At 41.7% G+C, this 15,813-nt stretch overlaps 1 protein-coding gene across 1 annotated transcript in view; it reads right to left on the bottom strand.

Moving 5' to 3' along the window:
• The window catches only part of CSMD2 (CUB and Sushi multiple domains 2), a 311,633-nt gene that overhangs the window by 224,609 nt on the left and 71,211 nt on the right, over window positions 1–15,813 (bottom strand). The window contains exon 4 of the mRNA XM_069802931.1: window positions 5,535–5,729. Coding sequence (XP_069659032.1) covers window positions 5,535–5,729 — 195 coding nt within the window. The remainder of the gene's footprint in view (window positions 1–5,534; window positions 5,730–15,813) is intronic.

Genomic DNA, 15,813 nt, shown 5'->3' with positions numbered 1-15,813 from the left:
CAGGTGAGAACATTTAAGCACAATGGGTCATCAGCACCTAAGGAAAGGGCAGGACAATTCTGCAGGGCTGCTCAGGAGGATCCTTCAGCTTTTAGACTTTTTCAGGAATTAGTGTCTTGTGCTATCAGTAGAGCTGAAATTTGCAGCCTCTAACTCATGAAACTTGAAAGACAAAGACAAACATACATGCCAACCTTTCTTTCTCGTGGCCATCTGCTACCCCAGTGCAGCCAGCCACCTGAACAAGCAGAAGGCACAGGCAGACACATGCTTCCCAGTGGCTGATGGCAAGTGATTGAGATAGAACACCCCAGGCTAAAACATATTGTTTGTACTGCATTAACACACTACACAGGTTGCACTGACGCTTCTAAGCCCCAGTGGAGATCATGGCCCTTTGCAACTGCTTCTGTGCTCAGACTGGGATGGCGTATCGCTGATTACTGCGGAGCCCACGGCAAGCAGGAGAGGCAGAAAAAAATATGATAAAAAAACAGACATGCAGACAGACATGCAACTACTTCTGGGCCATTCTAGCAGCCAAAGCCAGGACTGAAAGAGGCCACTGAAATCCCAACTCAATGCTCTATTCCCTGGTATTTAACAACAGTCAAAGTTATCTATTTGCTGCAATCCTATTGCCAGTGAATTAAAAGTTATTCACAGACACTGAAGTGCAGTTAGACTCATCAATAAATTTAGGCTGAAAGATCTCGCGTCTAGTCCAAGCACCAGAAAATCCTTCAAACTTCAATACATCATACACAAGATCCACAGTGGGACCTCCAAAGAAGGTCCATGCAAAAAATAATAGGGCTACTTCCAAACCCCTCCCTCTGACAGACAGAATAGAAATGCTTTTTAGAGGATGAATGGGTTCTAGCCAAAAAGCATAACAGTTTACTGGTATGTTCAAATTTAATTTCTCATGAATAAGTGCCCCTGCAGACGCTAGAAAAAAATAGATGCGAAAAAGATTCTTTGCCAGTGAACTCTCAGACCGCATGCCTAGCAGCAAGACAGAGCAGGAACAAGGTCATTAGCTGCTTCAGCAACTCACGGGGATCTGAAAAGGCAATTTATTCTTAAGATACACTTACCTCCAGAGGGGCAGCTATCTCCTACATAACACGTTAAACATTATTGTTGCCTGGCTGCTATTGGCTCTAGGCAACTATTCAAAGTATCTTTGCAAATAAGGTCCTACACCACTACCATGAGACACCTGCAAGCAATCCAGCCTCTGTATGCGAACACCCTGTTCAAGGGCATAGGTGCTGCTCTTGGCCAAACACTTGCTTCTCACTATGATCATGCATTCACGCAGCTCAGGTGTACACAGAACCCTTACACACACCCAAGAGCAAATGCAATGGGGGCTTGGAAGAAGCAACTCCTATCAGCAAGTTCTCAGCCACGTTTACTACTGGGGACTGGGAAGTCTGAGACTGGATCTGGTACATTAAAGTTGTTCTTGTACGAGAAGGAATACAGGAGGCGATGGAGAATATGCTAAAGAATTTTGACTTAATGCTGCGTTAGAATTCTTAAACAAGAGGACTACATTTTTTTATGTGAATAAACTAACTTACAGTAGCTGAAGATCTAGCCAAAGGTATGGTGGTTTTGGCTTTTTTTTTTATTAAAAGGGGAGTTTTTAATTTAAATTCCTTGAAAAACTGCCATTGCAAAAGGTATTTAATGGAAAATGTATTCCCTTCCCATCCACCTCTAAATACACACTTCCAAAGTTTGTAGAGATTGTTACTGTTTAAACATATTCTACAATCTTCTAAAATCTTCTTGAACAGCCCTTCAATTATTTTGGGCACAGTGCAGTCTAAGCAGCTGTTTGAGTTACAGTAAAACAGACCACTTTTAATGAGATTATGCATATTTGATACGCTTAAAAAGTAGCTTCGCAAATGTTCTCAACTTTTCAGCCGGCTTACTGAATTTTTACTCAACCGCCTACCAGAATCATAAACCTATCAGTTCTACTTAAATTCAGCAAACAGTCTGGGCAACACTTCTCTCCACATGCATGAAAGCGCTTTACAAAACAGATTCAGATGTTTCTGGATATTCTTTTGGTGCTTCAAACACAACATTTTGCTTTATTTGAAATCAGCTGACTCAGGTGAGGGTTGTTCCTTCCATGGCTACAGCAGCACAGAAGACAGCATTCCAAGTCTGCTGGGGTTTTGCCTCCAGCATACCAACTATCAAGATAAAAATACAGCTACGCTTGTAGGACTCAGCTTAAAGCCCCCTTTAGATTAAGTACTAGGCCACATTTCATTCTGTTAATACAGAACAATTGTGCAGAAAGCATGTAAAAACACACAAGATGGAATGAAGAAACCATTCCAGATACTTCTGACACACATTATATACATGGGATAAATGTCAGCTTAGTCCAGATTTTACAGTCTGACCCAGACTCACCAAGGACTTTCAGTCCTCGAGGCAAATTTCTGAGTTACACATGGTCTACCAGGCACAGCCAAGCTTCTCTTCTGGGCAGCCACAGCTGCCACCCAGTTCTGTGCTCTCCTACTTTGCAGATCAGCATGGAGATGTCATTTGCTGCTGCTTTGGTGCTCCCTGAATGAGATCACTGCAGTTTTAATCCTTCCTGCCACGTAAGCAAGAAACATAACTCACCAGAGCAAAGTCTGTGCAGACTGAATTTATAGTCTCTTTTAGCAGAGAGTCCAAGAATCAATTTTGATATAACTGTGCTTTCAAAACCACTGGCAAGCTGCAGCACTAGCTACTCTCACTGGCTCTGCAAAGACACACTTCACCAAGCCATTCGCTCTGCATCCGGAATTCCTTCCTACTCTGCTTTCTCATTGAGATTACACTTGTCCTTTATAAAAAAAACCCCTGTAATTATAAACTGAGAGTTGAGTAAAGGGAGTGCAGACAACTCCTCTGAAGAAAAAGCAGCTAAGCCACACCAGTCCTTCAAAGTGTTGCTGTCCTGGCACATCCTCTCAAACACCTTTGTTTCTTATTCTTTTCTACCATGCATTTCTTTGCATCTACAGTTATTTCAATGCATGAAGACTGGAATAGAGACAAGGCTAACAATATATTAAAAAGGATGTTACAAAGAGGAAGACAAGCACAAAGAAAAGAGCATAAAGAAACCAAAAGAGGGTATCGATCAGCATGGTAGAAACTTACACTGCTTTCAACACTGGTCTCATACCTCTGCCATTATACTGGAGAGGAGGGAAAGAAGGAAAGGAAAGACCAAACACTGTCTTTTGCAGTGACATGACAAGTCTATTCCCAAGATAGCAGCTCCTGAGATTTTTAACACCTGCTCAGCTAGAAGCACTTCTCATCTCCATTTGTCAGGATCTGACCCAGCAGCATGACCCATCTCCAACTTATATTAGAAAAAAGAAAAGAATACATATATTTAACAAACTTTCAGGTGAAAAATACCAGTAAGCCACTATTAATAGAATTGTAAGCTACATAGGCCACAAAGGTCTTTTCTCTCTCAAGGAAAATATATATTCTTCTTCAGGCAACAGTTTTGAAAACATTCTTTTCCCCACAGAAGGCAGCATAAACCTGTTTGTCAGTATGCAAACCTTTTTGCCCCTTGCAACAACTGAAGTCTGTATCACCAGTTTATCAGCCAAGCACAAATGTCTAACTGCTGAAAGCCTACTTATGGTCAAAGGAGTGCAGCTGGTTTTCAAATTCAGCAAGTCAATTTGCAGACTGTCTTTGCTACTTACTACTTGCCTGGAACAAGATATAAATGTTACATGAGATTTCTGGTGCCTGCCTCCAAAAAAATGCCTTGAAGTTTTACTTGAGGTAAAGTCTTGAAGGATCAGGACCAGATCTACTAAAAACGAGTGGCTACCTCCAGGCACATTGCTACACAGGTGCACCTAACAAGCACATATTTTGCTGCCATCAGAGCAATTCACACAGCACTGATGCAAGCACCAGAGAATTGAATATTCCTCCATTCTGAAGTATATCAGATGCCACCACCATCATTGCTAGATTCAAGATTGAAATGGTAGCATTAAAATTAAAAGTGAGTTGGGCAGTTCAAGACAAAAATGCAAAAACAGTCTTTTACTCTATCTGCAGCAGGGCTCACAAAAATTACAATGATGCCAACCTTTGACTTCAACGCCTGTCGGAGTCAAAAGATAATCCCTCCCTTATTGGGCTCTACTACACAAATGTCTGAATAATAGCAGGGCAAGAAGATATTGCCTTCCTCCAAAGGAAGGCTGCTATCAGAGAAATGCTGTCAGACTGTAGGAAACACTGGTCCATTAATGCAGATCATTTCCTTCTCTTCTAAAAAGGATATTGCTTTGCATACTCTCAAGGTTGAATTTCAGTGAATGTTTTTCCTGCATGGACTTCCAGTGAAATTAGAAAAACAAAATTTAAAAAAAAAATCTTACAGTAAGAGTCCTAATTCGAAGGAAAAGCAAAGAATCATAACTGATCATAGTGAAATGGCAATGACAGCTGTCCTTCTCCAGTGTCAGCTTGGCTGTATGAACCACTCCTTCAGTTGTATAAAGCCCTTGGTCCCCAAACAGTAGGTAAGTGTACAAGAAATACACTAAGTAGCACACATGACTGCTGTGTAACTCATTCAAGCAAGTATTTAAAAACACACCAAGCAAACAGTATTTGCTCACTTTAAATTCAAGATTTATGCTACAGCTTAGAACTGCTGATTGATTGCACAAGCAGAGTCAATAAAAAGAATCAATATAAGATGCTCTGCTGAAGTACACAAGAAATTGAGGGGAAAAGACTTCAAAGCAGCAGCAACTGTTTTGGTAAAACAACACAGACACTTGTATATTTACAGACCCTCTAGTCCCTCGTGGCCACAGAGAATTAGCAAGAAGCTCTCTATACTGATAAAGGAATCTAAGTTTCCCTACTCCAAAAGGGCTTACAGGAAAGCTGGCCAGCCTTTTCAAACAAAGGCCAGATTTTACCTCCCATGTTGCATCCCCTGTCTGAGGCTGCCAGCCCCACTGCCAGCAACCCACAGCACAGCAGCACGCTGCACAGACTCACATTTCTTTACAGGCAAAGCACCAGAATCACTGTGGAACGTGCCACCAGGGAAGCCAGCTTGACATTGCAGAAAGCAGAAAATCCAGTCTCATTTTCTACTGTTTGATCTAGAAAACCTGCATGATCTTGGGTAGGTACCTTGTCTTATGGATAATATTCCTGCTTCCTCCTCCCCACCCCCACCTTAGACAAAGAAATTGAAGTTAAAGTAGCTGTGCAGCATTTTGAATACTTTGAGCACTTCATAACCTTCCTATTATTCACCCAAACCCTGGCAGCTTTAAGGAATCCAATAAAAAGGAACCTCAATATTAACTATGTCATATTTAGTTTTCAAGTCTTTTAAATCCAGCTTACAGTCGATGAAGTTTTTCCCAACCCCAAACAGCTCATTAAATCCCGTTTCATTGTGGCTTGTTCCAGATGAAGAGAGGGCACTTTACCTCTGCAGAAGGGGAGAGGAAAATCCCAAGAGGCACTGTTTTCCGAATTGGCATGGCACGTGAGCAACGCGTGTCCTTCCAAAAAGAAGCCTGGATTACAGCTGTATCTCACTTTGTCCCCGATGCTGAACGTTGTCCCTTGCTGAATCCCATTCTGCAGCCTTCCTGGATTTCCACACGTATGACTTGGTAGAACTGCCAAAGAAAGTTGCTTTTGGTTAGGGACAGTGCATTGTAACAGAGCTGTCAGGTGAAGAATCCAGAGGGAAGGCTCGTTTCAAAGTAAATGCATCACTTAAAGCGTAAAGAGCAAATAATCACAAAACTTATCCTACTGGATTGCACCAGAATTCATTATGCCAGTTAGGGTTAACATTTAAGTACCATTTCTATCAAGTATATGTAAAGAAGCAAAAATCACTCCCCAAGCTATTGAGTCAGAAACAAGATCCACTCTTTCCTGACCAGTTTTACCAGCTTCTAAACCAAAGAAAGCATCCCCCTTCCCTATGCCGCCCTGCAGTTCTATTTAACACGACTGCAGTTGATTAGAATTGAGAGATTACATTCCTGTTTGAAATAACGTTTTTCAACAGACCTTCGCCGGGCACCTCAAAGGCCCCTGCAATGTAAGCAGAGTTGCATTATACCTCAGAACCACACAGAAGACAGCAAAACCTGTAATTAGCAACTATCACCTAGAAAAAGAGCACAACGTTTCAGCCCACCAGGATTTATACTTCACTGCACTGCATGTTTAATCCAAATTTCACACATGCATCAAACCAGACTCTGAACAATGCATCTGGACCCAGCTCCACTGAAGACAAAATATATATAGTCCAACAAAAGTTTGCATCAGAAAGAATATGGAATACTTGACTAAGATGGGGAAGTTACAGCTAAAATGCTAGTAAATCCTTAACCAACGCCTCTATACAGCAGTTTCAGAGAATTTAAATAAAATTCTATGGGTTCCCATAAGCCACTCCAAAAAGATCCACGCAAATCATGGTTTTAGAGCCCAATATAAAACCCAATGAAGACAACCAAGACTAAGAATGACTTAATCAAATTTGAATCAGGCCCTTGTACAGCATCTTGTATTATAGTTCTTTTGTGTTAAGGCTGAAACATCAGAGGAAGGAAAACACGGTCATTCAAGGCTGAATGATGGTTTATCATCGAAAATAATTTTGTCGGGGACACGAACAAAGCCAGATGAATTTCTACAGGCAAAGGGAGGTTTAGCCTCCTTGGCAGAGCTGCAGAAGAGGAAGATTAAAAGGAAAAACGATATGCTAGCGTACACAGCATGCAGCAGAATAAAATACAAGCAAAACTGTGCCTAAGCATGTGAAATGAAACATAAATCGCTAACATTAACTGATGCAAAGACACTACCTTTCTGTCCTGCCATGGGACAGTGCCTTAGAGTCGGGATTTGAAACTTCCCTGCTTTGCCTCCAGCCCCGGCTGCCTCCTCGAAGCAGAGCTCAGGTGCCCTAAGAGGGCTCTCTACAGCAGATACGCAGACAGTATCCCTCACAGCCAGGGAAATGAAAAGACTAATCTGTAATGAATATAGGATTAGACTTTCTGCATCCAGACCGACCACCTTGTTTTCTAGTTAACCCACTTCCAGATTAAATGCAACCTTACCACCTTAAGTGTGATTCATTTTAATAGCACATACATTTCAATTCCTGCATTGCTTCAGTTCCTTTTTTTTTCTTTTTTCTTTTTTTTTTTTTTTTTTTTTTTTTTTTTTTTAGAGCACAGCCAGCACCCCAGGGACACAGCCCTGGGCTCCAGTCTCCCCACGCAGCCTTCCACTACACAGCAGTAGGACCCAGGTACAAGCCCTGACAGACAGGATTTCTTCCCCTTGCTCCCTCCCCCAAAATACTATTTACATCCTTCCACAAAGCACCTGGAGCTAGGAAGTTCAGTAGCAACTTTCACATAAAAATATTAATGACCATGCAGGTTTTGTAAGCAGGGGGATGCTATTAAATACGTCAGATAGGTTGAAAAGCAGTGTAGAACTAATGTTTCATTTTCTGTAATGATACTCAAAACCCCAATTTAATTAAATTACCAATGTCACTTTTTTTTAAAAATGAACCCATTCCTGCTTTTATGCTTCCATCCTTTAAAATTAATGACTAGAACTTTGCTATAAATAAAAATCTATCATTTTTAAAAGTCAATCTCTAACACTAGCTGCTCTCTACTTAATGAACTGTGAAGAATCAGACAACCCTGACCTGCATCGTATCTTAAAATCATACTTGAAAACCAGGATCTCATTTAAAAATTCTGCTTCATTTGGCTGCCTTAACTAACATCTTGTTACAGGACAGACAACATACACATGCTTTTTGGAGGAGGCAACATGAACTCCTTGACTGCTTTGGATTCAGTGGGACTGAATTCAGCTGCAGGAACCAACGAGCATCGGTGGTTTGTTTGTTGTTTGGGTTTTTTTCTTTTTAATTAAAAAAACCCAAACCACCACTGCGAATCTGCAGAAGACAAACACTTCTTCGAATTGCTGCCTCATGGACCAAAAGAACTGCTTCCAAAGGGGCTGGTGCTACCTCCAGAGCTGGGTTCAGCAAAAGCAGCAGAGCTGCCTGTATCAGGATCTGCTGTCAGTCATGCCCTTGGGGCACTGGCGCAGAAGATGACTTTGGTCAGCACCAAACATGAGCTGATGAAGTACACCTTCTCTATGGAGGGAAGGAGAAGACTCAAAGGGGACAACACCTGCGTTTCCTGAGAAAGCACAGCTTCACAAACCCCCTACAGCAGACTGCCGGGTGGGAATCCAAACCACCGGGGTGCAGAGTCGGGAGATGTTCTCCTAAACCCCCTGGCCGGTTCCCTCGGCACGGGAAGGCCGTGCCCTTGTTCGCTGCTGAGTGTGACTCCCTGAGCTGGTGCAGCAACCGCTTTCACAGCAATGGATTTGTGATTCTACTCCGACATTCCTAAGAAGAGATAATATTATTGCTCATACTTGGCTGCCTCTAACAGCCAGACTCTCTGATTGCTTGAGAGATTAATAGAACTGTATTATTTACATCAGATGTCGCACAGAATAATATTATTAAAGCTTTGTCTTGCCCATTTACCAATTCCACTGTAGATTAGTAGCATGGATTTTTTTCCTCCTCATAAAAGCTTTGTTCCCGGCAATCAACATAATATTTTCCAGTGATTGTATGGAAATGAATGCAGCCACAGACCAGATTTGTAAAGATGAATAGAAGGTCCTGTTAGTCATTTTGTAGCTAAGTCTGTTTCTCTCCATGATGAATTTAGAGCACTTTATTTTATTTGTCTTGATTTGAACAGCTGCCAAACCATTATCTTATTTTATGACAAAAGAAAGTAAATAGGATTATTCTATTGCAGTTGCACCTGGAGAGCTCCTCTACATACCTCAAACATCACTGTCCCAAGCACTATTCAGATATACTGCCCACTGCTCGCTCCCCAAGATGACACAGTAGAGGAACCATAATCATCGTGTTAATTGCCAGCACAAACACAGACAGAACCAGACCAGAACCTCTAGAAAGGAGATTAGGTGAGAACTGTAACTGTCCTAAGAGATAACACGAGATACAATGATCTGAGAGCAAGGCAGAAATGGCATCTTTTCAGCAAGAAACTATGAAGTGCCAGGGCATGGCAAACAGTCAGAAAAAAATGCACCAAACCCAAGAACTCTCCCACTTTCTGCAGTTTTCAGTCTATCCTTCAAATCCACTTATTTGTCACAAAGAAATCCGTAGGGCAAGAGACCAACCTCTGCCCCACTCCCTTCTGCTCCAAACTTTCTCTGCTTTTTTTGTTTTCTCTTGTCTTTCAGTTTGGGCGCCTTTTGTCCCATCCTTTGGAACCTGCGCACATTCCACCGATTTCTCTCTCACCCTTCATCTTACCCCGGGATCATCTTCAAAGATCTTGCATGCTACGTAGCTTTTATAGAGCAATGAAGATGCATTTCCCTCATGGAGCCAGATCTATTAGTACAAGACCAGAGGCATCTCTCAGATTTCAGAGCATGTTGCTTGAAAATGAACTGAACAAATTGGAAATGGAAACACAGATTTGAGAATTTTCCACCACCCATTCCTGGGAGCTGCTGAAGAGTAGCTACAGAGCTACCAGAATTGCTGATCTGCATCAGAATCTTCGTACCATTTACAGACTTCAATTTTTACCCCTTTTCAACAGGCTCACCAGGCTGTTCCCAACTTTTCTCATCCCCTTGGCCCAGGGTCACTACACTGGAAGTTTTCAAAATCAGCAGCTTTCAAAATCTAGTACTTGTCAAGTCATGTCTCCTTGTTCCAGTTCATTTGAAATTAATTAGTAGTTTTTAAGCCATTAGATGTGACTCAACGCATCCTTGGACAGCATCCCACCATCAAAACGCATTCAGCCTAATTACATCAGCCTTTCCTAAAACCCCACAGCTCTTTTTGTCAGGAGAGAAAAAGGGAGGGGGGACAAAAAAAAAAAAGCAGAGAGATGTTTCTCTTCTTGCTCAGCACATTGATACATTTCGAGCTACCTTACCAATTCAGGTACTTTCAAACAAAACAAACTCAAACCCATCCCTGGCTTGCTCACCATTCCAAAGAGAAATCTTGCCTGTTTCCTATTCAAATTAATCTTCAGCTCCATTTTCTCTGTTTATATTATTGGAATGTAAAATAACCCCAACATTTAATACATCTAGATACTGCATTCCAGTCTATTACCCTATTTACATAGCTAAGAGAAGCATTTTTATTGCTTGAATTATCTATGGTAGTTTACGACAGATATTTCAATGCTATCATTGTTCTAACCTTGAAATCTTATCAAGGAGTGCAACTTTTACGGTATGAGGCCATACGTTATCTCCTCATTCCCACCTAATTTTCATTCCTAATAAAAAAAAAAAAAAAGAACGCAAGTAAGCCATGCCAGAGCAGGCACTTATAGCTCCTGAATAGTTATTACAGCAGGAATAATTCATAAATCCCTAAGAAAGGATGCTACATAGACCAAGCAAAATAACAAAACCATTGACCTAAACTACTTGGCTCAGTCATCACTGCACACTCATTTCCAAACTAATCTCCACTATGCTTTTTTAACCCTTCTTTGTAATTTCCTGCACTTCCTGAATCTAGCCAGGGTTGGAAGTCAAGATATCCCTGGGAATCAACAGAAAGGTCGCTTCTGCTAGAGATCCAGGCTGGGCAGAGCGATATTTCACTCAAAAGACAACCTGCACTGTATTTGTTACCTTCCTAGAAATTCAGAGAGAGAAACAGATTCCTTTAAGGAGAATATCTCTAAGATTTCCATCACAGCTTCAAAAATTAACTGGAACACCTATGCACAACATGGACAGCGCACCTTTGGCGAGCACAAGGTGAACTCCAATGGGAGGGGGAGATCCACACAGACCAATTTCCTCTCCCTCTTCATCCGTAACTTTTGGGCCAAGTACCATGGGGATACTCCATGACTCTCTAGTATCTTTCACCAGCGCTTTAGTCCAATCTGTTTTAGTTCAGAAGAGTTTAACCTTCAGAATAAGTGTCCAGTGTGTGCTAGGAAATAAATGGTATCTTTTTCATTTCATTTTATCCTTTTTTATGTCATGATTCATTTCCAGTACAGCCAACAGAGATAAAGCTAAATGGAAACTATTTTTTCTCTCTAATATTTCTTTATTCACTAAAAAACAGCCAGATAGTTACTTTTGGATAATAACAGACCAGAATGGTTCATCATCCATCTTCTTTGTGGTAGTAGTTCTAGGGCTTTTTTGGAAATTCATTTTCAGTTTTCAATTTACCTTCCTGGAATGTGCTACAGCAACTTCAGTGCAACCTCCAGGAGTACCATGCAAGCTGAGAGAGGATTGCTTTAGATTTGATTTAGTCATCCCACTACAGTAATAGCAACAGATTCAAAACATGAAAGCAGTAAGATTATGGGAGATATGGCAACAAACAGTCCCACCTATCTTCAGAGATGCAGTAAGCAGGGATCCTTAACATTTGGGACTTAATGCCACTCATTATTTATACTTTCAAATAAACATCATTAACCTGCTGAGCACAGCAGAGGAAGCCTGACTAGAATGAAGATACAGATACTGAAGCCTGCCTACAGAAATCTTTTGCTGGGCCCTGAAGAACAACGTCACGCTGGCAGATGCCTAGACATCAGCAGATGCTTCGTTTCCAGAACCAGTGGTCCTCACACACCATCCCAACCTGGGATGCTCTCCTGCATCAGAAGCCTAATCAGGAAGGCACTTGAGAATGTGCTTATCTTTGTGAACATGCTCTAGTCCTGCTGCTTTTCAGTGCAACAACACTTGAACACAAGCTTAATTTAAAGTATGTGGTTAAGTGTTTTGCTTAGCAGGAATGGATTTAAGTGTATGTTTAAAGGCTTCACTGAACTGGCATTTAACAGCTGCAAAGTAACTTGAAAAAACTTCCCTAGGGAGGAGGGTGGTTTTACATTTGTTTTCTCTCTTCCTCCCTGAACTAAGGTTAACCATTCCAAGGGAAACAAAGACCTGCATCTTTTTGTAACATAAAAGACAAGCCAAGAAAAGCAATTCTGCAGTGGTTATCAGCACCAGAAGACAACTGCAGGAACCAAACGAAAGCAGAATTAAAACTGCAGCCCCAGAGAGTTCAGCTGCCATATCAGATTAAGCACCTCACTCCACTGTGCACATCAAGACTGAAAGGCAAGGCGTCAGTGTGAAAAAAGGGTGTCCGATTTGGAAACCCAGATTTGAACTGATTCTATCTAGACACTGGGTGCCAGTGTTGATCTGCTCTGCATTTTGCTGGAGACTGTCCCTGGACAGGGAACGCTCTTTGTTCTGTTTAAAAAAAAGCCACTTCCAACTTTAGAGATCACATTGTTTATCTGCTTATTGATCTCCTCTAGCTATTGGCTGATTACCCAGAAACAGACATTGTAGCCAACTACATCTGTTTTAATAAATATTTCACGGCAGAGGAAGGGCATTCACCACAACATATCATTCCTAGTTTTTTCACCCGCTTGTCTGGAAGTGGCAGGTATCAAAGCTCAGGGCAGTAGCTGCCCCTGCCAGGGCCTGAGCCAGCTGGGAACCCAGCAGCATTGGTGCTCCTCAGGTCTCACCTACCGCACTCTGCGATCCCTGTGCCCAAACACACAGACCTGCTGAGCCTTCACACCCGCATCACAGGTAGCTCCATTTTCTTTCTTCTAGTGGCTTCCACGCATCTTTCCTACCCCTCACTCCTGGCTTTCAGGAGCCTTTGGAGGGGCAGCTGGGGATCACACACCACGCTCCTGCTCCAAGCAGCAGCCCACTCGTCTTCCCAAGCAAGACAGAGTTAGTTCACAACTATACTACAGTTAAAACATGAATAACCCATTTCCTCAGAAATGGGGCCAGAAACTCCAGTAATTGACAGCTTCCAGTTGCTTCAGCATCCACTCAAACTACACAAGGTCTGGCTCACCCCCACAAATAAGCATGGAAAAACTAGTTTGTTTTCATTTTTCAACTGCCTTCATAATTTATTCCCTCTTACAGTTATCTTTCCTGTACCTTCTTTAGGAAGCTTGGCTACTCAATACCACATAATGGCCAATACTGTAAGCATAACTAACTGGGACATCAACCAGACAGAGCAGTATACTAACTAATCACCAATAGCGCACAGTTTGTGGGGAAATGCCCTTGAGAACAGGAAAGGTGAAATATTATACCGTTGAGTAGAACGGTCAATAATAAAAGCAACCAGGAATGCTGAGCTCACAGTGCAGACACCTCATATCAATAACCAGAAAGCAAATATATTTCAAAAATGGTGCCACGAAAGAGTCCACTGAGCTGCCGTAGCAATTAGGTAGTCTTCTGCTTCCGGCACTAGAGATTCATTATTAATTTGCGGTCATAACTGATCAAAAAAATCTAGAGGGTAATTTTATCCTCTTCACTGAAAACAAAGCTAAAGTGATCTAATTATGTCATAAAAACATGCCTAGGGCTCAGTCCTGTTTCCTAAATTCACAGGTGCCTATCTTGCAAAATTTGCCACAAGCATAATTTTGCAAGCTATGCAATAACGTGCACTCATCTCAGAGAACAAGTTTTTAGTCCCACATGGGATCTCCCCAGTGCCTGACTACATTCAGAAGCAAGAGCTTATTCTGATTTCAAGGACCTTACTCTGATTTCAAATCCTCGTCTGTTACTCAAAGGTAGATGTTGTGGATCTGGGTGCTCAGACCTGCCCTATCTTTTCTTTCATACATCCCAACCTATTTAATGGACATTCAAAAGATATTTATGCAAGCTAAGGTTAAAGCAGGCAGGGAAGGCAAAACGGGAAATGCCCACAGGACTAGTTTAAAAAAAAAATCAACAGCCAAAAATCATAACTTTAGAGTTCAGAGTGGATGTGAAGAAAATATCCTTCAGTAGAAGGGAAGTACAGCATGCTAACAGGCTTCCTAGAGACCCTGCAGGATCACTGTCCTTGGAGATTTTCAAGATCCAGGCAAACAAAAGCACGGATGACCTGATCTAGTGTTGGTCAACACTCCTGCTTTGAGAGAGAGCCTGCAGCAGAGCCCTCCTGCAGTCCTTTTGTTACTGCAAATAGGGGGAACATCTCTGCTTCCAGATCCATCAGCTCATTACAGAAACACCACCATGCATATACGGAACCAAAGCACATTAACAAATAACCACGCACTGCATTCTTCAAGTTAGTTTTTCTCTGAGTGATGTGAAGACTGGTCACTTGTAGTAAATATCTTCATTTTAAGTTGGAAGGTGACTTGCCTGTCACTTCTGAGCATGTGGCTTGAAGGACATGGGTGTAATTTCATGCTCTTTTTAGACAAGGCATGGCTGAGTTGCACTGTATGCCTCTCATATGCTGCCAGGCCAGTTGCAAGACAGACCCTACAGGGACACTTGCAGCCTGCCTGCCAATTTAGATTACTACCATTCACTTTTGAGACCTTTGCACTGACATATGTATTTGAAAGGGAGGGAGAAATGCCCAGCCACCCACTTAACAGTTCTACAGCTGGAGTGGCTGCTGGCCATACTTCATAGATGAAAACATCTGATAGCTGTTAGCGCAATCATTAGCACAAGCACACAGCTCCAGCTCTCCCAAACAAAACCCATCTTCTAGCTGAAGAAAACAAAATGGGGGATGCAGGGAAGCCTGGAGAGAACACCTACCACACAATGAATGTTCCTGTCCTCCTACTTTACTCATCAGCAAAACAGAAGTTTACCTCATTCACTCTTCTCTCTCCAAACAAGATACTGTGGAGCTTTACCCAAAGGTCAGGCATGTATCTATCCAAAAATGCTCCTTTAAGTTCTATCTAGAAGAGTATGATGGTCCAAATACTTCAAGATGACCTTAAATATATCAGGAATTGATGCAAAGAGATGATACAAATATAAAATCCATACATACATGCTACAAGAAAGGCATCTATTGTATAAGTATTGTCATGGAAACAGGATACAGGTTTGCTTTAAAGGACACTCGAAGACCATTAACGAAAAGAGAAAGGACTGGGACTGAACCCAGAAAAGAAGATACCTCAATCTCAGAACTGGCCTGAATCTTGTTCTGCTACATGGCGCAAACCTACATGCTACTTAAATTTCACATCACTGACACTAAAACTGAATGTTTTGTCTTTGATAATACAACTCTACAGTGAGAAAGATCATAATGAAAGAGTTCAAATGTAACCACAAAAATACACGTTAGGTTCCCACAGGCAAATAACAAGGAGGGAAAAAAGGTGCACTTCATTGAACATTGAACATGAAACATCTCAAAAATAATTTCTTCTACTTCCATTCTTCCCTGCTACTTTCAGTTACACTGTTTATATGCAACACAAGTTTACCCTCTCTAAGGGCAAAGATGCAAACCCTACTCAAACTTCAGGTGGCGAGTACGGGAAGCAGACACACTCACCCACCCAACCTTGCATTCTCTACTGCAGATGCTAACCACTGCTGCGAGGAAGGCGAAGGAGCAAAATCTGTTTATTACAGACAGTTCCTTTAACCTGTCTACCACAGAAGAGAATAATACCCAGCTTCTATGACTATCAGTTTACGCCTTGAACATTTTCTATTACAAAACCACTAAATCTTAATCTAAACCAGTCTTCAGCTCTTGAACCCTTCAAACAG

This window comes from Haliaeetus albicilla, chromosome 16 (assembly GCF_947461875.1).
Source record: "Haliaeetus albicilla chromosome 16, bHalAlb1.1, whole genome shotgun sequence".
In the NCBI taxonomy this organism is placed as follows: domain Eukaryota; kingdom Metazoa; phylum Chordata; class Aves; order Accipitriformes; family Accipitridae; genus Haliaeetus; species Haliaeetus albicilla.
The sequence above is the reverse complement of the archived record's forward strand: the minus strand, read 5'-3'. Positions and strand labels throughout refer to the sequence as shown.